Source organism: Lepisma saccharinum, chromosome 27, assembly GCF_977018435.1.
Source record: "Lepisma saccharinum chromosome 27, izLepSacc3.1, whole genome shotgun sequence".
NCBI lineage: Eukaryota > Metazoa > Arthropoda > Insecta > Zygentoma > Lepismatidae > Lepisma > Lepisma saccharinum.
The window spans coordinates 5213460-5241246 of NC_139255.1; the positions used below are offsets into that span (position 1 = coordinate 5213460).

The following is a 27787-nucleotide window of genomic DNA, read 5'->3' on the forward strand; positions in this document are numbered from 1 at the left end:
ACGCACATGGCAAACTGACCTTATTTTTGTCTACAGGTCCGTACGCTTCGTTTAAGAATTTCTTAAGGAAATATTAGGGTTAAAACAGCAAGTGTAAATGTTGACACGCCGTACGTTCAGCGTACGGACAAAGGTCTGGACCGCACGTCCGTACATGTACGATCAGGGCCCTACGGTTGGCAACGCTGCGCTTTCACCACTCGATTTCTCTCCTCCTTCTCTGCCGATATGCGCGGCCCTGCTCCACAGTTAGCTGGGACAGGGTATACGTAGCCATGCTTGAGGTCAGTTGTAATTCAATGGTAAAAACAACTTAAATTTCTATTTCGAACAAAATAAATCAAAATTGCCCTTGCACTTTTGTGTAGAATCCAGAGCACTTGCTCCGTGCCAGGAATCGAACCCAGGACTCTTTGAATTAAAAACCTGCGCCAGAAGAATAGCGTCTATGGCAAAGGAACCCAAGTTACATAATCTGACCCAAGAGAATACTTGCCGCAATATCTACGACGCTGTATTTCTTGTTACGAAGCATAAAGGTACACCGAACATCAGGATGCTTTTATCCAACCAAGAAACACGTTGATTACACACTCTGGTAGCTCAAATCAGTGCAAGAAGTGGAAGCATTAACATATATTATCATCGTAGTTGGTCTAAACCTGGTAGCGACGCCTTGTATTTACGAGCAGGTGGAACTACTTTTTTGTGTTGTTGATGAAGTGCTTTCATTTTTGTCGTTTTTCAGTTTGTTTTTATCGTGCCGTAACTTTTCCACTTATACTTTGCTCTTTTTCCTGAATGTACGTAACACTGACAAAAATAATTGTATACCTGCTGCCAATCTAATTGTAAATTTGGACGATTAGATAGAGCTGATAATTTAATTAAGTCCCAGCACACAGATATACATATAGAACTAGACTGAGTAAGGTTGAGAATTGTTGCTTGCGCATCGTTAAGTAGGAGCCAAGATGGCGCCGACTTGCATTCCGAATCGAGTAATTGGAGTGATCTAATCAGTTTTCTTCGTATAAATATGCGAGACTTCCTTAACAGTACAGTGGGATCCATGAGTATTACCGTACAATTTGTCCATTACTATTTTCATTATAACACCATTAAGCCTTGTTTCCATGATAAACACAAACTCAATATGCTGACCAAGGCACAGTTTATTTTATTTCAATAAATATAAACTAAACGTTACGTTTCAACCTTCTAGCAAGGTCTTCTTCAGACTCTGTACCAAGTACAAATGAAATAAGGTACAAAACAAGAATATATATATATATATATATATATATATATATATATATATATATATATATATATATACACAGAACAAATAACTCCCCTCCAGACACAAGATAATTTGAAAGTTGTTTATCTAGAACATCCCTATCCAGGTGTTCCAACAGGTGGCCTTCTTTTGTAGTTTTCGTCGTCACCTTGTAATCAAGGCGTCCCGGGTTCGATACCTGGTGGAGGAACAAGTGGTTCGGATCCCACTTTAAACTGTAGGTCCAGTCCCGATTAGCCTTTCTGTGTATAAAGTGGACTTAAAACATCAAATCAATCAATCAATCAATCTTCTGTAGTTTCATCTGACAGGCGATTCTGATAAACATTTCGTTTCATCTGGAACGTGGTTGGACTCCTTATCTCATGCTCATTTTTCCCTTATCATTTTATTCTTCATTCCTCTTCCGTCTTCTCTCCTTCTTCGCTCTTCTCCTTTCCACTCTTTCTAACACCTTCTTCCATTCTTTGTTTATCTTCAGTCCCCCATTTCAGTTCATTGTGTCTTCTTCACCTTTCTTCTCTATTTCCTTGGCCTCCTTCCATTTTCTCACTAGTATTCTCTTCTCCCTTCCTATCTGCTTAGCCTCATCCCACTATGTCATGTCCTGTTTCTCTCGTGTGTTTAAATATTGCATTTCTCTCGCAAGTCGTACATCATCCCTATGTTCTTTCAACGTGTCTTTCAGCCTCTTCTTCGTTTCTCCTCTGTACACACTCTGACATTCCTGACTTCGTAGGCAATCCCTCCTCTTCTCTGCTTTCCTTTTTCTTGTTTGCAGGTTGAAAGAACATTAGGATGATGTACGACTTAAGAGAGAGAGAGAGAGAAATGCGATATTTAAACACACGAGAGAAACAGGACATGACATAGAGTGGGATGAGGCTAAGGAATGCTAGTGAGAAAATGGAAGGAGGCCAAGGAAATAGAGAAGAAAGGTGAAGAAGACACAATGAACTGGAATGGGGGACTGAAGATAAACAAAGAATAGAAGAAAGTGTTAGAGAGTGTGAAAAGGACAAGAGCGAAAGAGGAGAGAAGAATGAAGAAACAAATGAAAAAGAGCGTGAGATAAAGAGTCCAACCACTTTCCAGATGATAGGAAATGTTTATCAGAATCGCCTGTCAGATGAAACTACAGGAGAAAGCCACCTGTTGTAACACTTGGATAGGAATGGTCTAGATAAACAACTTTCTAATTATGTTGTGACTGGAGGGGAGTTATTTTTGTGTATATATATATATATCTTCCTGTTTTGTACCTTATTTTATTTGTATTTGCTACAGAGTCTGAAGAAGACCTTGCTAGAAGGTTGAAACGTAACGTTTAGTTTATATATTTTTTTTAAATAAAATAAATTATGCCTTGGTCAGCATACTGGGTTTGTATTTTCATTAATTTTTCTCTCGCATCCTGTGTGTTTTTAAGCGATGAATTTTTATGTATGCTGGTTCAGAAGTTTTCAACAACTTGTTTTGAGTAGTGTTGCCGACGAGACGAGACTTTGGCCTGTCTCGTCTCGTGGAAATGCTGTCTCGTCTCGAAAATATTCGTTTCTCTCGGGACACATGATCAATCTTGTCTCGTCTCGAATTTTTAAAAGCCTGTCCCGTCTCGTCCCGTGGGCAGCACTAGTTTTGAGTTTTCTCTTAATTCTTGAAGCTCTTATTGAGTCAAATAAAGTGCACGAACATGGTGATGGACAATTTGCACGGTAATACTCATGGATCCCACTATACCTATGTTGCTTTAACTTCTTATTATGACTCTTTTTTTGTACAAATTAAGTTAAACATTGCTAATGGAATACTGCCCGGATAGGTTGTTACCCTTCCGATCAGGAACAGAATGTCCATGACCAAAAATGTGTAATTTATACAAGTACGCTCATCTGGGATATTTAACGAACACATCTATATTTCGTTGTGTTGAGGTCTATTACTTGATGGAAAACAAAAGCGGTAATATGATTTTATCAGCTTGATTCAACGAATTTATCACCCATACATTCACAACTGTCCATTTGGGTAAATTTACCAGGGACTGCAATAGACCTCACCCGAATATTCGCTAACAGAAAGTTATCCAGCCAACATCATGTTATATAAAGGGAGTTGATTGTTTTTTGTTAATACGTGTAGCGTTGTTAGTGCAAGGTCACTGGTCACAGTACGATATCAGCAATACAGTAGCAGATGCTTCCTTTTATACTTTCTCAACACACACACAAACACACACAAATTCGACGTTGAAACTACGTCAATTTTTCGTCCATTTAACAATATTTGTGACTTTATTTCTGATATCGTGTTTTGATTTATTATTGCCTACCACTGATGACGTCGCATGAAAACAGTCTCTGTTTGGGCCTTGTATTCATGATTTGTGTTTGTATAAAATCACCTTGATTCAAGACAACCATACCACAATTATTTGTGTTTTTAAAAGTTTTCTTCTGGGAGAAACAACTGAAATTATGACTATTTCTGTATCGCAGTACGAGGGCAATTTTTGAAGTAAGAACAGTTTTGTTATGAACAAAGGAAAATTGTATTTATTCAAGTAATATCTGCCTACACTTTTTTTTTAAAAAATATAAAGCCTTCCCCATACATCATAATCCGGGATTCGAACCCAAGACCCCTGGCGTCGTATCGCGCTGTGCTAACCACTCCACCATACACACATTTCTTGCACAAAAATGATCATATTATTGGTTTTGTCACCTGCAGCTTTTTATGACGGCATCCACTGATGATTTACGAGAATATGTCAGTGTAATATTATTAGAAACTCGCTCTGATAGTTGGGTACTGTTTTTGTAAGTAGTGATTTCGACTATATATCCTTTTAATTCTCTGTGGTCTAGTAGCTAACTTATAACTCTGTTTCTTAGCCAGGGCTCCTAGTTTCAAATTCCAATCAATATGTTAAAATATTTTCGATTTCTCGTGATAATTGCAACATCCAATCTCATCACGACGGAGATCTGAAAAGAGACATAAAATAACTTCAAAGAGGAAAACAAGGCAATTGCAGATTTTGACTGGCTCCAACTTCAGAGTACAATCGGAGTACAAGCGAAATAAGAATTGTAATAGCTTTTTCAGCCCAAGGTTTATAGTTCTGTTTTCCGAAATAGAGATTCTCCCAAAATCGTCGTGCAGCAGTAAAGGCATAGCGTGACAAGGCGTGGACTTGGAGGCAAATTGAAAAAGAAAGAAACTCATGACAATCAAATGGAGTAAAAACGTTAGTTTTTTTTACCCTACCAAATCTTGCGTGATGGAAGGTTTCGTCCTAGCATCAATTTCCTGCAGACAGGTGGTAATTTCGCGTTCTTCAATTGCAGAATGATCCAAATCCTTGTAAAGTCACCGATGGCGAAATAGCTCGTTTATATTTTTGCTCGGAGTAATTTTCTGTTTACTTTCAAGGCCACAATGAAGGGCGACGGGGGGTGAAAAATTCATTTTTTTTTTAAGCAAGTGCCATAACAATACGTACCGACAAAATGGCTCCTTGCACCCATAAAAATGTGTGTTTATGGTGCAGAAATTGCATTTCATGAAGTTGTAACTTCGTGATGCGAGTTGAATTGCGTGTTGTGCGTGAACAGTATTGTTTAGGCAACACGCACCTTTATAGTTTCTACCATCCGCACGGTAGTATTTTTCAAAACAACGATAGTTTTAAGAACAGATACTTGAGTGGACTTACTTGTATTATTGATGCTGCATTTTTTATATAATTATTATACATATTACTATAATTCTACATGATGGAAGGAAATCGACAGATAAATACACAGTATTATTAATAGAGATAGTATTACTATTATTATTGTTAACAGCTAAGAGGAAAACATTAAGGTAATTAACAAAGTTAACTTTTTATGAAACTAAAATTTGAAGAACTCGTACATTTTCTCTGAGCTTTATAAATGAACTTTAAAAAACAGTTCAACAACTTCTTGTGCAAGCGTTTGATGTATGAATGATGAAACAAGAATTCTTCTAAATTTATCTATTTTACGCCCTTTTAACCAATAATGACAAAACAAAATTTGTTAAGTATTAATTGTTGCTTTATGTGCAGAAACGTAGTTTTTTTTGTTTGTTTTAATAAGAGATCGAGATTGGTTTGCAGCTATAGGCAGGGACTGACATTTTGTTGGGCCATTTGTGGTAACCCTACTTTCATCCAGAACACAATAGAGTGAAAGAAAGTAACGGAGTTTCTATTTGGAAAAAACAAAAACAGAAAAAGGAGCTGCCCTGAATCATCTTTATCGTGCCCATAGAGGAGACGGGCACATTTGAATATCGTGATTTTCCCGGCAAAGCGAAGATATTGTGCTGAGTTGACAACAGTGGCGGTAGATGGCAGCCCTGCAGATGCTCTGCCATCATTCATCAGTTCGTAAATATTTAGGATGAGATCGTGTGTCTTACTCTTTGAAAAGTAAACTTTCTCATAAAAAGTTGTAAGAACATAACCGCGTATAAGGTCAAGAGGTGTTTTACGTTTGTGTGCTACTATCGTGAAACGTGTGTGTGTGTGTATTTGATAAATTGTAGATTGTCTCGATTAGCCTATCACCAGTGATGTGCCGTAGACTATTAGTTTACGTCTACATGCGTTGTCTACACGTAATCTACGCCTAGATTACATTGGGTTGTAGTTTACATAGACTACGCAGACAATCTAAAGTGCAATAAAATTAATTTTCAAGGCTTTCATGAAAGAAAAGTGACATTTTCAACTATATTGGTTCCTAACGAAATGAAAGGAATCCTATTTACAACAAAATTTATCTTCTCTTCTATCATCAACTATGGAAGAAGATAAATAGTATGCAAAAAACAACAACAGATGGCAGTCGTGAGGCAAGAGTGGTCTTTTTCCATAAAACACTAGAATATTTCCTGTATTAGGTTTCTTCCTAGGTGAGAAATTGTTCGAATTTGAAAGAAAGAGTATGAAAAGTTCTCTTTACACATCAGCAACTAATACGCAGTATAATTTTCTTTCAATTCCACGGCGCCCTTTGTTAAGTTATCACCTTTCGCCATGTTATTTACATAGATTACCTAATCTACGTGTATAAAATAGTCTACGTGTAGAATGTAGACTATCGTTGTTTACGCGTAGATGCACATCACTGCCTATCACCCTCACAAGTCTTCCGGATGGTGAGAGTGAGGTCTGCCCTCATAAGGGTCACCTTTCGGATAGTGGCCTTCCAAACGGCAACCTCTTTCCTGTCGTAGACTGGTATCTTCTCCACGTTTAGCATAAATATTTTAAAGACAGTTGCTTGAGAACTGGAACAGTTTCACGCGATACAGAAATCAGCATATTTCGTGCTTCAGTTTTTTTTTTCTTGCGGCTCTCGCATTTTCCGGCAGCCACCAGTGGAGCGATTTGTTTTATCAACTCGCAGCGGCTACCCTTTTCCCTAATGACCCCACTTGGGGGCTGCAGGAACCATATAATCACACGCATCAGTGAAGATACTCCATCAAAATTGCTGACATTTCATCCTCGCCGTCTTTGCTTTTGGCGCGCTTTTTTCCCCGCCAGATTTCCTCCCGCGCTTTTTTCTCCGGTCTGAAATCGTGAGGAAACGAATTCTGTTTGGCAGCTAGGTCTTCGTAATTGATACGTGGGTGTTTTTTAAGGCTCGTGAAAAGCCCGATAGGAAACTTTTTGGCAAGTTGGTGATCGTGACCTGGTAATTGTCAGATACATCAAGGCTTTTATTGCTTACGTGCTTTGGGCTTGCCTTGGAGGGTTAGAGTGACGAAGCAGCTACACATCAGGATTGTTAGATTGTGATGCAACAGTTTGGTGATCGAGTACATTCTACCCGTACATGTTCTTGCTGGTAAAAGCTAAAAGTCACAAAGATGAACACCCACGTGTGGTTGCACAACTAATTTGTATTTTATATTCCAACGCAGAGGCGTGGCGTGCATGTAGCCGGTGTTACCGCAGGTAACAGCAAAATGTAAAGAATTAACAAGTTGTTTCAATAAAATGACAACATTGTTAAATACGTTAATGAACACCGTTGCCGTCGAGTAGACATTGCCTAGGACATTTTTCTGCAGCCGACAGAAGCGAAGAGGGAGGCCGTTCTGCTACCCTGAAGAGGCAACAAGGGAGAAGAGGGCGCCAATGCAAGGAAAGGGGGGGAAGGACTTTGGGTCATAGTGTGCTATGTGGTTATTCATACGCCTGTTAAGGGGCCCTGTTGCCGTTCAGACCTACCGGATCAGCCAGTGTTGTCACATCGGATTGGCAGAAAAGAGCTAAATCCCGCCTAAAATAGGAATACCATTTCTGTGAAGCAACTGGAGGTAGACTGCAAAGCCAAGGCTGGATTGAACTACAACTGAGACCAGTTAGGTAATAGACGAAAATATAATTCCTTGGTGTCATTCGTGATTTGGACAAACCTTGCTCCAAAATACTAAGTTGGAAACAACAGCAGTTACGTATAGCTGGGCTTCCCTTCCACAAAGGAGCGGAGTTCTGTCGTCTGCTCAGTGCTCACCACACAAACGTCAAACTGATCCGAGAAAAGTGTACATCTTCTTCTTCCCCTTCGCAAAGAAACTGAGACAGATGAAGAATTGACAAGGGTCTACCACTATTCATTGGATTTTCGTGAAAACTGTCTCATGAGTGGTAGTAACTTCTACGAGTGTTTGTGGCTAAATCAATGTGCTGATTGCAAAACAAGAACGAAATGAACAAATATCTAACTCGAAGACATGTTTTCTTTACCGGTGGGGGGGGGGGGGGGTGATAACGTCTAGCAGGCATAATTGTCGTACTGGTAGCCGGTAACACTTTTGAAAAAGTCACGCCACGCTGCTGGAAGTTTATTTTTGCAAGTCTGGGCGGGTTCATTACGAAAACTCATGCACAAGAATTGACAGAATCCTTAATGGGCTCAGTAGGCATACGCAGAAAGGGGCTGATGGGGCTACAGCTCCCTCCGAAATTTAAGAAAATGAACATTTTCAAATAAAAACCGTGACTGGTTTATATCTCCTTGTGTATGCCGCTCCACTAGATCGCAGCTATGTACGTACTATTCACCTTTATAATTCCAGCCCCTCCCGAAAATAAATCCTGCGTATGCCAGTGTGACAGTGCCGGATGTACAAACTGCAAAACGCCGCAGTGCGGGAGGGCCCCAGGCAGTGGAGACCCTGTGATTAATCATTTAGGGGTGCTGACGGGGTGCAGATTGAAATTTAGGGGGTGTAATGGTGAAAATAAGGAAAGCATGAAACATGCATGTTTTACCCACTAAATCAAATACTCAGTGTCGGCGATTGGCTGCCAAAACTGGGGCGCAAGGTCAATTTACGTTTCTTGCTAGACAAGTCTTAGCAACGGGGCAAAGAATGGGAGCAACCGCCCTACATGCCCCCTAATTGCCACCACTGCAAATACTAATCAACTCTTAGTAAGCATCTATCATAATTATCATATTAAATATGCTAATGTAACTGAAGAATAGGGTGACTTGCTTCATTTTTGCTTGATTGTAGCGCAATAACATGTTCGGAAATTTGAAAGTATCAGCTTATTCAAGGGAGGTCAATGACTAGACATCGGATTTTTAGGTTCTAAAAGGTGTGCTTTTAGGTTCCTAAAATTGGCTTTTAAAATTCTAAAATAGGTTCTAAAAATCCTAAAATAGGCTCTAAAAATCCTAAAATAGGTTCTAAAGATCCTAAAATAGGCTCTAAAAATCCTAAAATAGGTTCTAAAGATCCTAAAATAGGCTCTAAAACCCTAAAACAGGCTCTAAAAATCCTAAAATAGGTTCTAAAAACCCTAAAATAGGTTCTAAAGATCCTAAAATGGGTTCTAAAGATCCTAAAATAGGTTCTAAAAACCCTAAAATAGGTTCTATAGATCCTAAAATAGGTCCTAAAAATCTTAAGTTAGACTCGAAAAATCCTGAAGTAGGTTAAAAGAAGACTTAAAATAGTTCAAAATTCCTGAAAAATGCTGATTAGGTATAGTCACCGGCAATGAAAATGGACACCTATATCCTGAAAGGCGCACTATCTTGCATAACGTTACGTGTGTTGCCTAACCTTACGGCGATGGCAGAACTTACCATTGGAAAATTGCTATTAAAATCCACTCTTCGCCGTATAGTTAGGCAACAATCTTTTTATCATGTTATCCACAGTCGAACTCTGCAATTTTGTCTGTGAGGATAATCTTATATGCTGACAATAATCTTTCAACAAAAACATAGTCAGTGGTGCAAACTTACAATGCTGAAATGTTAGTTTGCAAGGCGTGAATGCCACAAAGCACCGAAGTGACGCGAAAGTGAGCAAGACCACACATATCAGAAGTTTGCACTTTGGACTGTACAGGTATCAGTGGCACCAGACATTTTGCTTTGTTTAGAGCTTTGAAAAATCACCATGGACTTGGAGGAAGGGAAATCGACAGAGAGTCCGCTTCAAACACACTCATCATTGAATTTTCTCGTGACCAAACAAAGCAAGTGCCTCTGTGTGACTTAAAAATCCTGTAAAACCTTTAAAAATATATATATAAACCTAAAAGAACTGTTGATTTAGGCGCATAAACCTAAAATAGGTTCTAACAAGCAAAATAGTTTTTTTAGGCACTATAAACCTTCATCAGTCGTTGCGTTTTTTAACGAAACGTTGACATAACTTACACTATTTCTTGCATACCTGTAAAGGAGAAAAATAGGTTTAAAACCTAAAATCCGAGATCTACCAATGACACGGACGACAGGAGGATTTTTTCCAGGGAGAGGCAAGAACAGCGATTTCACTTCAATACCTAACATTCGGTGCGCAATGTGACGGCGTGACCTAATTATGACACTGTTTTACAGTTACGTGTTTCCGGTTGAACATAGGTATTGGAAAAGGAGTGTTGAAGGGGATACGGAAGCACCCCTTCTCACCCCTCTGGCGCCATGCCATGCTTGAAATATAGGGTTCGTACATCGCATCACAGAGGTAAGGAAGAAAAACGGGATTCTTCCCAAGCCCTTCCGTCCATGGCAGCGTGCCAACTTAACTCTCTTGGAGCCAGATCTGGCTCTTTCGTGCACTCTAGCCGGACTCTTTGGTCGAGTGGTTAGCACATCGCGCTGCGACGCCAAGGGTCCCGGGTTCGAATCCCGCTCGGGCTTGGGTTGTTTACGAATGTCCATTCATCAATTTCATCACTCATCCCCATCTTCACAAATTAGCCAAGAGGCACAAAACGCGAAGTAAAATAAACTAAATCAATCAATCTTTCGTGCACTCGTTCGGCTGTGAACTGGAACCCCCATCCCCCGTGCCTCACTATGATGCCATCTCTGGTTCCGACCCACATAGACCACCTTTCGTCATAATTATACATTTTGCACGTGACGTGATATTGTTATATTGGCTGCGTCGCCCCACTCTCTCTCATCTCCCCAGCTACTTCTTTATAGCGCAATGCTAGACGTGAAATTGACATAATATTGTCGTCAGGGAATTCTTTACTTTCGATTTCATACCACCATCGGTGGATTATTGAGATGGGCGATGCCGCCGGATCTAGATGTTAAAAACTAAGAATAAATTGTCATCAATTTAGAGTTAACGATAATAGCAGTGTCCAAACCCCTTTGACAACTAACATTACCCTAGAAGGCACTCTATCCAGCCATCGTAAATCTAGCTCCATGAGAGTCAGTTTTAACTCCATTTAAGGTGAAATTTAGTTCTTTTATGCTCATCAGGTTTGGCAACACTGCCAGGAGGCAAGAAAAAAAGCATTTATCATATGGGAGTATGATTTGATTCATTCTCTTGTGAATATAAAAATTCCGATGGAATTTAAAGATATGTCAACGGGAAGAGGGCAGTTTGAAGATGAATTTCACCAGCGGAAAAGTCGAAACTCCCATTTGATCAGCCGTAACTTGATGTTGAAGTTGATTCCCCATAAGGAATACATGGGATTCCGAAAATTATTATTCATCATATTTTTCAAACATCGTGTCCAGCTTAATAATCAACATAACAAAATGTTTGCACTTGCAACATGGAGAGAAATTCATACTCTTGGATACACCCAGGGTTTGTTTTAGTACCATTCGGGCGATACTGAAATAAATGCACAATTGGTGCGTAATTGTATCTCCTCGCCTTAATCCGCCAGCCACATTCGAGGGTAGTGATGAGGTGATACAATTAATGAAGGCTACGGACTTCTTTCACCCAGTTTTCATCATCAACTGTCGAATTTGGTGCAGCGGATACGAGCGCTCCTTGTAATTGACAGAACTGCCTGCAGATGGCAGGAGCGTACATTTAGTGACGTGTTCCGTGCACGAAGCTCGTTTCCAACTTCGTCCCTGTCAGTCTGCATTCTTGATGTCACTTTCAAATGACATTTCGTCTCGGTTTTCTTTTTTCTCGTTCTGTGTTGCAAAAGAGACGGCAGGAAAGGTGGAAAAACCTGGTAACTTAATGAATCTTTTGCCGGCGGCGCGTGGACGAGAAAACAAAACTGGGTGTCCTTGTGAAAGGAGAATCAAGTCTGAATTGTAACGCACCGCAAAGTGGGCGTTTTGCAACGAAATAATGTCATCTGTTTTTGGCAGCATTTATTTTACTTTCTTCATTACTCCCTAGGGCAAACACGGATACAGAACAAGTAATTTCAGAAACTGTGGAAGAAAAGCAATCTCTTTGCCATATGGTGCAAATTCAGTGTTTGTTTTCCTTAGCAGTTCAATTGTACTAAGAACAGGAAGAATGCGCCAGGATGTCAGACAAATCAATGTGTGAGAAACTGTTATTCTTTCTGTTCCCCCATTTGTCGGAAATCGCAAATAGCAGTCACAAAAATCACAGTTAGCAAGGTCAAAACTATGATTTAGAAAACAAAAGGACAAAACAAAGTCAACATGTTCATCTGCACAATACAAATAGGATGATAATTCACAACAGTAAGCATATGTATATGCGTGTAGCAGTAGCATCTTGCTAAACATTATTGGAACAGGTAAAATCGCTGCTCTACCAAGAAAAGAAAAATCAGTTGGAGCTACCGTCCAATTTTTGAACCCTAAGCGAGGGAAGGAGGCGTGGGTGATGCAATCAACTGCTTGCAATGCATCTTGCCTTTGCATGGCCGTATTTAGAGGGTGGGGGGGGGGGTTCTAGGGTTCAACCCCCCAGAAACTTCGAGACATGTTGGATTAATGGAAGTTCAGAAACCAAAAATCTGTAACACATTTTCAAACATTTTTTCGAAGCATCACAAAAGTGCAAGGAGACAATGTAGAAACGATCGAGCTAGAACTTTCATACATTTGGAATTCTGAAACTTGAGTGAAACCGCATTTATTCTCGGAATCACAGCTCACCCGCGACCCCTCCATTTTTACTTCTGTTGTCCTCTTTCCAGTGTTGTTCCCACGTCACAAGACTGAAAATTCCCTTAAGATTGTCCCAAAATTCCCTTTCCAACTTTTAAATTCCCTGTCCGATAAAGTCGAAAATCCCCCTTGATAGGAGTTCAAACCTAGGATCTCCAGTTTCGTAGAGCATTACGTTCGTGATTGAGGTTACAATCCATGGACCAGGCTAAGTTCTTAAGAAGAATAACTGGTTCCACACTTTTCAAAATTCCAAAAAATTAAGTTTTAAGGTCAAACAACAACAACTTTATGACTAAAATTTCCATCTAACTTTTAAAGCTTTTTCTTGAAGGTATCTAAAATTTAATAACAAATTATAATAATTGTGCATTTCAGTATACACTGTATGAAATCTAAAAAAAAAACAAAAAAACAATGAAAGCCTTGTGCTGGGTATTCACTCATCTGCTGGATTGAGTAAGCCCCCTCAAGGGTATAATAATAATATTAATAATAATAATAATTCTTATGATTATTATGGAATACAATTGTTTTATTATGAAATTTTAATTATTATTGTATAATTATTATTATTGCTATTATTCAAATTTCTGGCGACGCCCATGGGAACAATTATGATTGAACCCCCTCCCCCAAAATTTTCACAAAGTTATCACTCCTCAACGGACATCGCTCTGTACGGTGTTGTCACTTCCACGTACATATTTACTCCGTTGAATAAAAATGTGCATCAAATAGGTTTCACAATGCGAATTGACAGTGAAAATGGATTTTAAAAAGAGATGCAAAGAGCTTCAAAGCAAGATCAATATTGTATTTGTAGGACTACCCAATACTAAGAAAAAGTTGTTTCGCCAAATTTATTAAGAACGGTTTTTTGACCGTTTTTTAAACATCCGATAATTAAGAATTGTGTTTAAAACCTTTTTGCCTGCGCCGTATTAAAATTTCATCACGATCTAACTACCTGTTTTATATTTACAGAATTTCAAAAAGACCGATCGTTTGCAACACGAAGGAAAAAAACTGCACTTGTTTTGTTCTTACGACGATAAGAAGTCGAAGGCATATCGAAAAAAAATGGTTACCATAGATTAATGCAGAATTGAATAGGCTAAATTTTGATGTAACTCGTTTTTATGTAGGTCTACTGGAGTGTCCATAATTTTTAATCCGATAGTCCATACATTAGTGAACTTATACTCGAAATAGTGCTAAAAGATTTGGTTGCTTATTCTATTCGATGCTGTTTCAAGGTTGGTAGAATTCAGAACGATCCTTTCAGTATGGGCACTTTAGCCGTCTCAAATTCGATTTTCTGTGTTGGCTGAAATTCCAGTTTTCTCCTCTAGAGGCGCTCAACCCCTACCCGTACAGAACGGACTTACTTTGCATGTGCACCTGTGCTTTTGGAAACGTATTTATTTACATTGTGTAGGACGACCAATGTGTTATTTGGTCTTACATTCAGTGAGTAGCTTACTGATTGATTTATTTATTTTGTGTTTTAAGTCCACTTTATGCCCACTATGTGCCTTCACCGGGTATCGAACCCGGGACCCCTTGATTACAAGGTGACGACGGAGTAACTTACTGAAATGAACCTTTAGTTCACTGTTAGACCAATGCAAAGAGCCAGTGGCAACGATACATAATGAAAAGTGCTGCTTTTAGGGATCGTAGTGTTAAAAGCGAGACTTGCACAAAACGTTACTGAGGAAAGTGCAAAATGTGAAAATCTGTGTTGTACGTCAACTCTGTAAATAAACACAGGAATAACAAAATGGACACTGGAAAGAGTGCAATAAATCTTAAAAGGAGTGAAATATTGAGCAAAAGGAAAGGGATAAACTAATCGTAAAATTTCAACTTTCTTAATTCTCTTTATAAATTAACAATTAATCTTTGAGCGTGGCATAGTGTTTTCCAATCACGAAATTAAATTCAATGGGAAAACCCTTTATGTGATCAGTAGAAGTGCGAGATTAAAGTTTGGGACATAATTATTGAAAATAATAATAATGTTCTAAAATGTAAAAAGTAAGCAAGGTTTTAAAAACTGAAAGCAACGTTTTGGAGAGTCCTCTATGAGCAACTTTGGTTTTAAATATTGTATGTTTAAATACCAATTTCGTAGTACCGTACACAATATTAATGAACTAAAATAGTTATGAAAAATAACAAGAGTATATATTACTGCACATCTCATAGATTCTAATATCTTTGATTTTCATTTTAAGTTTAAAATAAGTGTAATAACTTTTACATTATCATAAAAATATTCGTCCTTCATATTTTATTACGATGACTAGAAATTGCGTTAAATTTGTAATGATGAAAATATTGCTAAATATTGAGTACCAAAAATTCTGTTAGCAGAGTTACATAAACTTTTTATTTTACTGCTCGTATGTTGTGAGGAAGTAATTTGCAGATTCCTGTCCTGATCTAATGTACTTTTTTTCTTTTATTTACAGGTGGGTGTCGTATATACGAGTAGTTCATGATTGGTCTTTGCAGTAAGTTGGCTGTTTCTTTTATTCTGTTGTTTTCGAATTCATTTCTCAGGTTTTAACAGGGCCTTTCCGATGGTGCCGTGGTAGCGTCATTGCCTTGTAATCAAGGGGTCCCGGGTTCGATACCCAGTGGAGGCACAAGTGGTTCGGATCCCACTTTAAACTGTAGGTCCAGTCCCGATTAGCCTTACTGTGCATAAAGTGGACTTTAAACAACAATTCAATCAATCAGATTTTAGCAGTTTTGAAGGGGATACTTTTGCGTTGCACTTTGGACACATGGACTCATCCACATACTACAACGAATACACTGGATCCAGTCACATTGTGGTACTTTCTTATCATAATAATGCCCATGGGCATATTGTACTTAATTTCTGTGGGCATATCATCCCACAGCTACAAGCAGAAAATTGAATAACTGGGTTGGCAACTCTGAACACCATGCGGCAGTTTCACTCTGCAGATATTTTCCCTGACACTTTATCTTTACACCAAATACAATTCGGTTTCTTTCTCTCTTGGGAATATTATTGCACACTGTTAATACAACAACGTCCAAAAAATTATTATCTCAAAAATTGTCTTCTTACCTCATGAAATTAACCCTGGATGGCTTCAGATTCTTCTCACAAGCTCCAAACCTGCTGCCTCGTCTCACCATGGAGGACGCTTTCAAACAAGAGTCGGAGAGTTGCCGTAACATTAACGTTGCGCGAGGGGTGGGCATTTAACCCCGATGGGCATATTCCCCCGAGTGACTCTACCGTTTAATTGAATTGACTTAGAATTTTTTGATACATTGGAATCACACAGATCATTTATATTGTTAATTTTGTGTGTGTGTGTGGGTGGATGGTGAGAGGCAGTAATGCGTAAGTTCGAAATAGAGAAAAATCTTGAACGCTTGGATTATTGAAAAGTTCGTCTTGTAAAAACCGGGATTTATACTCTAATTTTATCATGGTCCTAGAGTGGACACCTTCATAGTGCGCACTGAAAGCATCATGAAAGCGACAATTTAATAGAAAATTTCTCATCCGTGCTTTGTACTCCAGCGATCTTCCCAGCATCCGACAGCTGCTGGACCAGACAGAGTACTCTTCTCGAAGCTGTCGGATGAATACATCCCCCAGAGATCGGTCAATAGGTCAGGACCATGTAAGTCCAAGCAGTCTTCATCAGCTTGCTGCAAGAGGCGGCATGCCTCAAAGCCACGGGTCGCAGGAGCCGCATGACGGCCTCTGTTTTGTCTTCCTTCAAGAACATAATTCAAGAAATATCTTGTGGCGCGCCATCATAGCCAAATGCAAAATGTCCAGTAGCACTGGAAGAGACTGTCGTAATTCCGTAAAAGGTGAAGCGGGGATGTTTGAAGTTGATATGTTCTTTAAAGGCCGTCCTAAATACATTGGTGCAAACAGCATATTGACCGGTAAACATTACCCTAATTAAAACATCATCTTTATTGACGTGGGCGAATATAAGTTATTGTTGCTTTATTTTGAATGGCGGAGTAAAGTCCGTGCAGAGCCTTTTGAGTTTGGTATCGAAGTCTTTTCTCGTGGACAAATCACGGTCTCGTCTCGAAATACAGCGCTTTCATTTGGTTATTGTGCCACTAGAACGCGGACCGCGTAGCGACTGGAATCACTCTGCTTGGCGGCGAAATCGGGTGTACGTATCGCATCAACTTAAGTGCATAGCGCATTTGGTAGCTTTCAAGTTTATTTTCGGTAAATACACTGCATAACTCTTCAGTAGATCTACACTCTGTCTCGAGAATCTGTGGAGTGGGCCGTGCATAATGGTAGAGAAGGGGAGAAAACGAGTGGGCGGAGCAAAGGCAGTCCGCACTGCTGCAAACGGCTGGTTTTTGCAGTCGCGTTTTCCCCCTCCATGCACTCACTCCTCTCTCACACTTCATGTCGTCTACATGGTGTACACAACATACGCAACGACTTACTGCTCCATCTTTTGCAGCGTATAGAGGTCATTAAGGCAATTATTCTGAATAACATTTTTCTCTTTGACGTCTCTTTTCGACCCTTCGAAAAATATAGTTTTCTTCTGAATATATATGCAACCGTATACTACAAGCATCAATAATGCAATAACTTTGTAATTACCGTAAACAAATATATTATCTATATACGAGGGGGAGTCAAATAAAAACCTTGATTTTTTTTTTATCTAGTTGATTTCTGCATGTCATGGTCTCTATAGCCTCTATACCAAGTTTTACCGCAGTCCGTTGCTTGGAATGGGCTCGATAGGGCTCTAAAAACATAGAAACTTTAATTCTGATCACCCTGTACATATCCAGACCAGAAGTAGAAATGTGAAGCAATAGGAAACCAGATAGACACGAACACTCTGCGTACTGGAGGTCCAGTCTTGATTAGCCTAGTTTTGCATAAAGTGTACAGGCATCGCTTCTGCGGCAGTGGTAATGAACTTGAGGTTTGGGGAAGCTAGAACAAATTTTGAAGAAATCCAATTCTATCCCAGATATGGCCTGATCTGATCTCTTCAATTCCGTTCGATACAGCACACCTCCTGCTTACTGCACCGATGTACGTCACACTCTGACGTCACGAGGCGGTTCCCCTACTCACTCTCGTTTGTCTCTGCTTTGCTGATTCGGCCCATATCTGCACGCCTACCTACTCCATATGCCGTGATACTCGCCGAATTTTAACTAATGCAGAACCAGGCGACCTTCTACCAGAAATAACCCAATGCGACGTCAATTACGTAACTCTTTTTGTGACGTATATGTCACTTGTAGCGATCCGTCACGTATGGTATGCGAATTGTGTTTAATCTTCCCTGTGGATTCCTTTTGTGTAAATGCAGGTGCATTTCGTATGCTTGAAAACGGCAAGCCATGGGCAACAGTATTTTGTTTTTTCGTTGTGAGATGGCGCTGCTAATAAATGTGTACAATCTTGGCTCTAAAGATTGTAAGTTCCATTCTATGCCATAGTACTGTCATGTGGTTATTTGTTGTGATGTAATTTTAATATAAAGATGGGTACAAATAGACGTAACTAATTATCATCGTTCACATACACAAGAGACGGATGGATATTCCTCATATAAATAACGTAAGAAACATTTTACATGTTACAGTAATATAAATAATGTGAACGTTTGAATTATGCCCAGTCCATAGCACTCAGATTCTAAAACCAGTATGGTAGTTATTTTGATTCAAAAATTAAATGAATTCCGAATTCACGGCACTATACTATAAACTTTTTCTATAAACCTTTTAGAAAAGGTTTATACAGTGCGTTCAATTTAAAAGCTGTACGTAAGGTATATTTGAGTCTTGTTTTTGTTGTCGTCCGTTATGTTATGTTGCTGTCCGTGAGATAGGGTCTGTACGTAACGTGAAACACCGACGTAGGAGGACTGTACTAACACAAGAGGCAGTGACTAATGTTAATGAAATAATGACAAGATCTCCCCACAAACCTTTACGACGCCTAAGCCAGGAGACGCAAATGTCTGTAGGATCAGCCCATACAGCAGTGAGGAAAATGTCGAAATTATATGCATATCGAATTCAAGTTTTTCAAGAATTAAATCAAATTGACTACCCTAATCTTGTACACTACTGTCAATGGTTGGACTTCATTGGGAATGACATCACTGTGTTGGACTATGTGTTATTTTCCGATGAAGCATGGTTTCAGCTGAATGGTTACTTGTCTTTACAAAATTATCGAACATGGAGCTCTGAAAATCCCCATCTTTTCGTGGACTCCCCCCCCCCCCACCCTCAGAAAGTTGGTGTCTGGTGTGCCATATCCAGGCGGTGAGTGGTAGGGCCCATTTTTTTTAAAAAAAAAAAACACAATAGATAGTGAAATTTACCAAAACATTATAATGCAGTTTGTTGAAATGTTGGAACCAGAGGAACGTCAGAGCTGGTTTCAGCAGGACGTTGCAACTCCGCATACTTCCAATGAGACTATGGTTATGTTAAGAGATTTCTTTGGACTCAGGATTATTTCAAAGGACTGTGGCCCGCCAGATCCCCAGATCTTTCAAGTCCGGACTACTTCTTGTGGGGGGTTTTGAAGCAAAAAGTATACAGGCAGAATCCACGCACCTTAGAAGAGCCGAGGCACCACATCACTGAGGAAATTAGGAGTATAACTGTAGATGTCCTCCATAATGTTGTAAGAAATATGGAAAAACGTATTAACATGTGTGTTCAAGAACAAGGTCATCATTTTGAACATTTGCTTTAAAAATCTTACTTGTATATTTTGTATATTGTATATTTGTTCTCCATACCGCTTTTAAATTGAACGCACTGTAGTATAAGTAGGCAAATGTGTGAGATCAGAAGTGCCGTGAATTCGGAATTCATTTTATTTTTGAATCAACATAACTACCATACTGGGTTTAGAATTTGAGTGGTAAGACTTTCCAATATAGCCCTATACGCACTGCACATTCTATTCTCAAGATTGCTACTGGATTGTTCAAATACAAAACACTGAGAAAAGGAATGTGGCGCTATCTCTATGTAATTTTATCTGATTTTTATCTCTTCTTGATTAGAATCTTATTGTAAATCGGATACTTTAACGGAATAGAAACAAACCAATCATCACTTCTAATAACAAGAGCCAAGAGGGATGAATTTCTGCACGAATAAGCTTTTCGTGAGCAATTTTCAATTACTTCTAAGACATGCGAGACTACAGTTAAAATTTCAACTTGTAAAGATCAATAAATTATCCTAAATTGTTTAAAAACATGAAAGGAAAAAGAGCACGTGGATATTCTCGATCCTTCGAATTTTGTCAGTAAGACGTAATTGGCCGTCCATGCAATTGTCTATTATAGTGGGTTAGACGGAATATTTCGCCTTTGACATTTTTTTCAGCCAATAAGAATTTTGCAGATTATGTAGAATGGCATTAACATTCCCATAGTATGAGTATACATGCCCATGGACGAGTTAGTACTGTAGTATAATCTTTGCCAGAGAAAATTAGCGCCATCTATTTGCAGTTTTTTTCAAAACATTTGAAAACTTGAAGAAAAGTACTCCTCACATTTTTTCGGACAAATCGAATCTGAGTTCACTTGAACGAATATGCAAGGCATTTCGGATGTCATAGACGGCAGAGGCGCATCCCCTCAAAATCGTCATGCTCCCCCCCCGCTAAATCATATCATTCGCGCCCTCAAAACATATCGTAATCCGGGCCTCCCCGATAGCGCAGTGGTAGCGTCGTTGCCTTGTAATCAATGGGTCCCGGGTGGAGGCACATGGCAAAGTGGTTCGGATCTCACTTTAAACCGTAGGTCCAGTCCCGATTAGCCTTACTGTGCATAAAGTGGACTTAAAACACCAACTCAAACCATATCGTAATCCGCACAAAGTATTTAATTACGACAGCGTGTCTACCGAAAGTAACTTTTTCTTTGCTTTACTTAACGCTAAACTTGATCTGCCCCTCCTCCCTAAACAATGGTGCCCATCACTCAAGACCACCCCTATAATCGTTTATCATAATCGAGAATATAGCTTGTCTTGTAATTCAGCTATACAGGGTGGCTCAAAAAGTCACTTAACACCCTCGGTACAAGGCCACTGCAGCGCGCAACATGGAAATGGTGATGACCAATCGTTGCCACCCGCGCGGTCGGCGGTCATCTTGATGTCCGCCATCTTGAATTCAACTTCAGAATTTTAAATGGGAACGGTGATATGATATATCATGTCAGGCTAGAATTTAACGAGAAATGCAATGGTGAAGGTTTTTTCGACGTATCTTTAACCAGTAAAAAGTTATGACTGCATTCTTGTACCAATTTGCTCCTTTTCGAGCTGTTAGGAAAATGCCTTAAAATTTGTTTAGCGCATCGGTAATGCATCGAGATCAAAGTGATGTCTAGGGAGAGAAGTTCGCATGCCATTGCACACAATTTTAATCAGAAACATCCACGAAGAGCTGCGCATTATGAATGGTTGTCGCGAGCAATTTACAGTGTGACGCTTCCATTGAATTAAGTCCTTCACAGTGACAAGGCTAATGTTTATGTTCATAAGGAGGGTGTTAAGTGACTTTTTGAGCCACCCTGTAGTATAAAAACTTCACATTCACCTCATTAAAGCGCCAAACACGCATCCTAGCAAAACAATACTGCGAGCGAAGCGAGCAAGAAAATCTTTACATCCATTTCTTTGCAGACTTTCAAGAATATTAATTTAATAAGATACCAATACTTTCTTAGTCTTTCTAGCTTCTCCTTTGGCAAGTTCGGGGTCGAAAACGTGTGGATACCATATCGCTAAATACAGTCTCCAAAATTTAATAATCGAACTCTCTCTCCTCCACTACAGAAATCCCTTGACACTGCCCCCCCCCCAATTTAATTCAGTACCCCCCCCCAGAACCCACATGTTAATTAAGACCTAGCATGTAAAAGTTGTATATCTCTCCTCCCCAATCTTCGATAATACCCTTAAACATACCCTTCTTTTCTTCATCTAATGTATGGTGCATTTAAGGTGTAAAATCTTTACATAGATTTGGAAAAATATATAAATGTTGAATTTTAGTTCGTCGTGCATGGTGTTTTAGGAGTATATCAAATGCTCACCCCGCCTTCACGCAATATTCCTCCATTTGCCCTGCAACTAATTGTTATATGGCGTCGGTACTGACTTCAGGGTTGCAAACTTGTGACAAGTTGGTATTTCGTGTGGGTTGGTGCACTACCGAGGCAACCTTTTGAAAATCGAGATAAGAACAGGATAGACATTTACAAGAGGTTTAAGTGGTAGAGCAGCCACAGGCTGAACTTCGACCATCAATAAAATTTCTAATTCCAATTTCTAAGTCTACTCTACTCTACTCAAGAACGAAAACTAGACTAAACGACAAAATTGCTACAGCGAGAAGGAAAAAATATATTTTAAAACTGCAACATGCACGTATCTAGACATGTATTTGTGGGTGGGGGGGGGGGGGTGTCCGAACCAAGTGTCTCAGAAATAATAATAATAACAATAATGCAAATGTCTAAATTAATATAATTTACAGGTCTGCACATATTATTTCAGAGAGCCGCGGTATCCTACTAGTCGACCTCGTGGCGGAGTGGTTTGCACCGCGCTGCAACCCCATGGGTCCCGGTTTGAATCCGGGTAAGACATGAATATTTGTTGTTGATTTATCACACACAGGAGATGTACTACGTAGAAATTTTCAGCGAAAAATGCAGGCTCGACCAGGACTTCAACCCGAGTCTCTGGCATACCGTGCCATGGATATTTGTGTTTTTCCAAATGAGAAAAATGAAAAAAACAAAAAAAAAACGAGAACTATAAAAATTGAAAAAAAAAAATGAAAAACTAGGGCGGCGAGGTCTACCGCTTAGGGGGTATTCCTTTATACGGAAAACGTTTGTATGGCGTCTGACTACCACGCGGGAAACTCGGGTTCGATTCCCATGAGTTGTCTAAGGTCGGATATTTTCCGGCCTTGTCCCAGTATAAAGCGGCTCTGGGGCTCACCCAGTACCTGGGGGCAAAGGCGGCCAAAGCGTGGTGCTGATCACATCACATCACCTCGCCGAAATGGAGAATGTGTGTGAACCCCCCGGGAACTTTACCTACCTACCTACCTACCTTACATAATATGAAGTCTTATTAATATTGTATTGTTATAAGTACATGAATAGGCAAATAGATTGTAAGAATAAAGATATAATAACACATAATCATTACGTGTAGTTAAGATCGCTAAAATTTGTGTAAAAACAACTGTCATGTCAGGGAAATTAATATAAAGAAGATAAAGAATTAAATATTTATTGAATAACAAAAAAATATGTTAAAGTTCTTGATTAATATTTTATGCATATTACACTGTTATATGATCTTTCGGGAGGGTGTCATGACCGCCTCGATCGCCCTAAATACGTCCTTGAGCAACAAAATGATTTCAGAAAAAGAGATTTGAAATATAGTATATAACTAACAGAACTTTCCTAAAACTTAAATTGTGCAAGGTGTTGTCGCGTATGTAAATCGTGGCCTGCTAGGAATTGTCTATTGTTGATTTCTTTGTCCTTATTTGGCGCCAGATATAAATAACTTACTTAATTCTACATCGTATCGATGATATTAGAGATGAGTGAGTTTGTGTACCAAAACACTGTTCTTGACGAACATTTTTCAAGTTTCTGCTCTTTATTTTGTATAAATTCTTCAACTTTATATTTATAAAGCTTATAAAATACACAGGAAGGGTAGAAATCGTGCCACATTTCTTCGCAATTTTAAGCTCATAATGTAGTAAAATGTTTCTTTTCGAAATATTCGTGCACACCGGGCATGGACGTAGTTCATCCGCTTTCACAACAGAGTGCGCGCCGGTCGCTTCCCCCCTTCTCCAACTCCCAGCTGTAGTTCGGCTTCAGTGTCTGAGAATAGCAGTTACCGGTGTTTCCGTCCGCTTTCCCTCGCGAGGAAGAAGACCTTCGTACACGTAGGCAGGATGAACCGGTTGTTGTCGCGTAGGGCTCGGAAATGTGACGAATAGTTCAAGAACGATGATTTCACGGACTAGCTGAGAAACAGTGAACCTATAGTGCATCTCAAACCGTTGTGAATTCTCGTGTGCTAGCGTCGGTTGTTGTGAAACGAGGTGGTGATTCTTCACGTTGGCTTCATTGTGTGGAAATGCCCTTGTTGTATGCTCGCCGCTGCAGGACTGACTTGCTCGGCATGAGGCAGCGTCATTAAACAGTACTAGTCCGCCCACTTAGACCTAGCCACAAGTAACCTCGCCCATATCCCCGCCACTTTTGTTATGTGTGTACCTGCGTGTGCGTTGCCTACGTGAACCGCGCGTGGTCCCTGTCCGTTCGGTTTTGCTCGTGTGTGCGTGTTTTCTTGTTTCGCGTAGAGCAGGAGGGGGAACGAAAGAGAACAGCCCAACCCAATCCGACCACATACGGCAGAAAGGAACTACCCGCCTTTTAAGGTGACCGCGTCTGGTGTCCCCCCCCCACCTGCTCGAATTCGTACCCTCCGCCCATCGGGCCCCCTCCCACACGATCACCCGAAAAAAAAAAAAGTGTGATCGGTACTGACGCCAACACGTGGTCCCAACCCAGGTGGACAAGTCTTGTACACATGTGAATTTTAATGTGTTGGCGTGGAACGAGACCAAGGCCCGACAGGTCTTTTTGGAGATAGTCTTTCGTTCGACGTCTGACTGGACGGTGTCATATTGAGATAGCCTCGCCAGAATAGTGGTCCCTCCCTCTACGTAACGTAAGCCTCGCCGTTGAAGTGTTGATGTGATAATATCCCGTGAGCAAACATAACGTCATCTCTCCCCCCCCGTTTGTGCTATACCCGGAAACCACATCCTTGACTGGACTGCATACGCTAGCCCAGACAGGAAAGTGCAAAACGCGTAACAACTCGAATGTGGACAACGTGAAGACGTATAAAAAATGTCGACGCAGTCCTATTACAATCGCCTAGGATTCGATCCCAACGATGCCGTCGACGATGGGATTACGGGATACGATACCAGCCAGCATGGTTACGAAGAAAACCTGTCAAAGTTTAAAGGTTTGTGGGATTTCTTTATTGCACAATTAGGTACGGTAATTTTATTTTCTAAGCTTGCAATGTTTTTTTGTGTTCCTGCCCGATGCCAATGTTTGGAATAACTCCTGCCTGAGTTGTGAGCATGCATTCAACCGCCTGCACCGTAAGTAGAGATAGCGAGTAGTTTATAGACTGTTGAGAATGTGTGTTTGTCGTTTTCACTTGCATTAACTCACATGAAATTTGTATGAGTGGACTCTTCGTGACTCGGATAACATAAGCGTAATCTGCTGTGAAAAAGCGCCGAATTGTAATTCTTGTTGGAATCAACCCAGACAATGTTGATAACTGATAATCAGCTAACAACAAACAACTAGTAATACCGTAGTGCTTCTATTTTTAGGTTGAGAAAACCTGGTTTGTCTACAATAGGCATGGGCGCACCAAAAGCGGGTGGTATGGGGTCTCCCATGGGCCATCATTACCCAGAAAATTACTTTTTCTCACAATTTAATATTGGTAAATTTCTCATTCTTCTGTCATTTTCTAATAACAGCATCACTGTTACGACATAGCAGCATTTATCAATCGATGTACCCTTTTGTAGGACTTTCAATTCATCCCGTACAAAAATTGTAGCATGAAAATAAGAACTTTATATAGGCTATATATACTTGCCACATTTTTCATTTGGTTGAATCCCTCCCATGGAAAATTCGGGGCCCTTTACCCACTGTACCCCCTCGAGAATTACGTCGATTTTTATTAATCGACAGATTTCAATGTTTTACATAATATAAAAGTGCCAGCGTTAGGAAAATGCAAATAACTGAGATACTTGATCTCAAAGAATGGCTCACATAAGTTGAAACCTGAAATTTCAGAGTACTTTCACAGTTTTTTTGTTGGCAAAAACTGTTTGTATGCACACTAAAATAGCAAAGGAACACGCCGTAAATAACTATTAGTACTAAACCTAGCAACCCTAACCTAACTGCGTAAAATTGTAGCTGCTGTTGTGGATAGTTGTTTTGGGTGCTATATTCACTTGGGCGAAGCAAGATATTTCACTTTCTCTAGGGCGTACAGAGGGTCAAGGGTAACGAAAATTTCTCGGTGCGCATATGACAACTGGGCATATTAACATCATTCTCTGTGTGTGGATAGAAATACCCTGAAATTAGTCCATGCCTTGCGTTCCTTCTAATCTCGGTAGTAAAATAGAGTAAACATGTTTAAGTTTGATGTAACGATTTGTTGTAGTGTAGTAATGAGTGTTGCATTGATGAAAGAACAGCATCATACCTAAGAGTAGCCACATATTGATGATGTCCTCTTGAATCTAGTATACTTACTTGGACTAGTCACTAGACTTACTGTCATGTTGGATCCGAAGTACTGAACCCCTACCGGGAAACGAACGCGATCCTCCCCGATACAGGATTTGGTACTTTGAATAAGGGTTCCGTTGTTTTCGCTATATGCACGGATGCCTCTACATCGAGGCAAAAATTAGTGTACGAAAGAATCGTCTAATTACTGAATTCTTATTCAGACGTTATGCTTTGCTTGTGTAGTGATCGAAGTATTATGTTGAAGTCATCCTGGTGAATTGTTGACACGAGATAATACTCGTTATTGAACGGATATTGTTGCAACAGTAGGAAAGATAACACGTGTGCTAGGACTCGCAAGTAGCGATAAGTGGGAGCACAGTATCAATTCTTTAAAGTGTAGTTATTTCCATGCTTTCAGAGTATGATGTTTGAAGTAAGTTTGTGTGCATCAGTGAGGCATTTCTTTCTAACTGGTCGTATAAAAATTGTATAATAATGAAAACGTAAATACAGGAAAGATTTTTCTTTTTTGTGAGACAGCAGTACATTCCTTGCAAATTGAAATGTATTATTTTACTTACAAGCCTAGAAAGACCTGTCAACTGATTACTACCTTAATAACACCCCCCCCCCTTTTCTCAGCTCTTCCGGCGAAAGAGCTTTCATAGTGACACGCTAAATTTATCTAAATTTATTTAGTGCGCACGTGGTAGACGTTGAATTAACATGATACTACATAATGACTTGCCGACACGCAAGTCCGTCTAGTTGACCCTGTTTGAATGTTTCAACAGTGAATGAAGAAAGTTTGCATCTTCGCGTGTTTGTTGGAAGGAAGACTAGTTAGTTAAATGCGATGTAATTAGTGAAAAACGGCAGCAGTTTGCATGGCATTGTTTCACTAGTTTTTGTTCAGCACAATTGTTTCCCATTTTTACTGAGAATTGTTTTTCTTTTTGTGTTGTCTCTTTTTTTTGCACACTTTGTTGATTGTGTGCATTTTATGTAAAGTTGACGCTCTTCCCACTTCACGCTGCAAACTGCTGCGAGTCGTTCTAACATACTCTTATGTATTTTGCAGACAGTCGTTTTAAAAAGTGGTAGATCGAATTCCAGCTGTTGTCGCGTTTGAAGGCGCATAAGTCCAGAAGTAATCTTAATCTATCAAGCAGCGTTTGTTTGTAATAACTTCCCCTTCCCGTCCTCAATTCTGTGCCTACAAAGTCCTAGTTTCGTAAGATAGACATAAATTGTAGGATTGGTTATAATTTCTACACATTTCTTGTGACTAGATTGAGTTGGGCTTGAACAGATAGCCCTATCTGGACAGAACCTGCAGTTTAAAGTGGTACAGTGGGTTTTGTGCAAATTGTCCATTACCATGTTCGTGCACTTTATTTGCCCCAATAAGAGCTTCAAGAATTAAAGGAAAACTGAAAACAAGCTGTTGACAACTTCTGCACCAGCATACATAAAAATCCATCGTTTAACACGTAGGATGTAAGAGAAAAGTTCATGAAAATAGTCGTGGATAATTTGCCGAGCAATACTAGTGGATCCCACTGTGCAAAATATTT

At 39.7% G+C, this 27787-nt stretch overlaps 1 protein-coding gene across 35 annotated transcripts in view; it reads left to right on the plus strand.

The window, feature by feature from the left end:
- shot (dystonin-like protein short stop) overlaps positions 1 to 27787 on the plus strand; it is an 888743-nt gene that overhangs the window by 305955 nt on the left and 555001 nt on the right. For 30 of the 35 annotated variants that reach the window (XM_083113144.1, XM_083113149.1, XM_083113151.1 and 27 more), the window contains exon 1: positions 23737 to 24894. The exons of 2 other annotated variants lie outside the window; for them this stretch is intronic. In XM_083113144.1, the coding sequence (XP_082969270.1) occupies positions 24774 to 24894 (121 nt within the window). In that variant the 5' untranslated portion in view covers positions 23737 to 24773. Of the gene's footprint in view, positions 1 to 23736; positions 24895 to 27787 lie in introns of those variants that run through there. 3 more of the 35 variants (XM_083113178.1, XM_083113182.1, XM_083113183.1) reach the window with 1 other exon arrangement.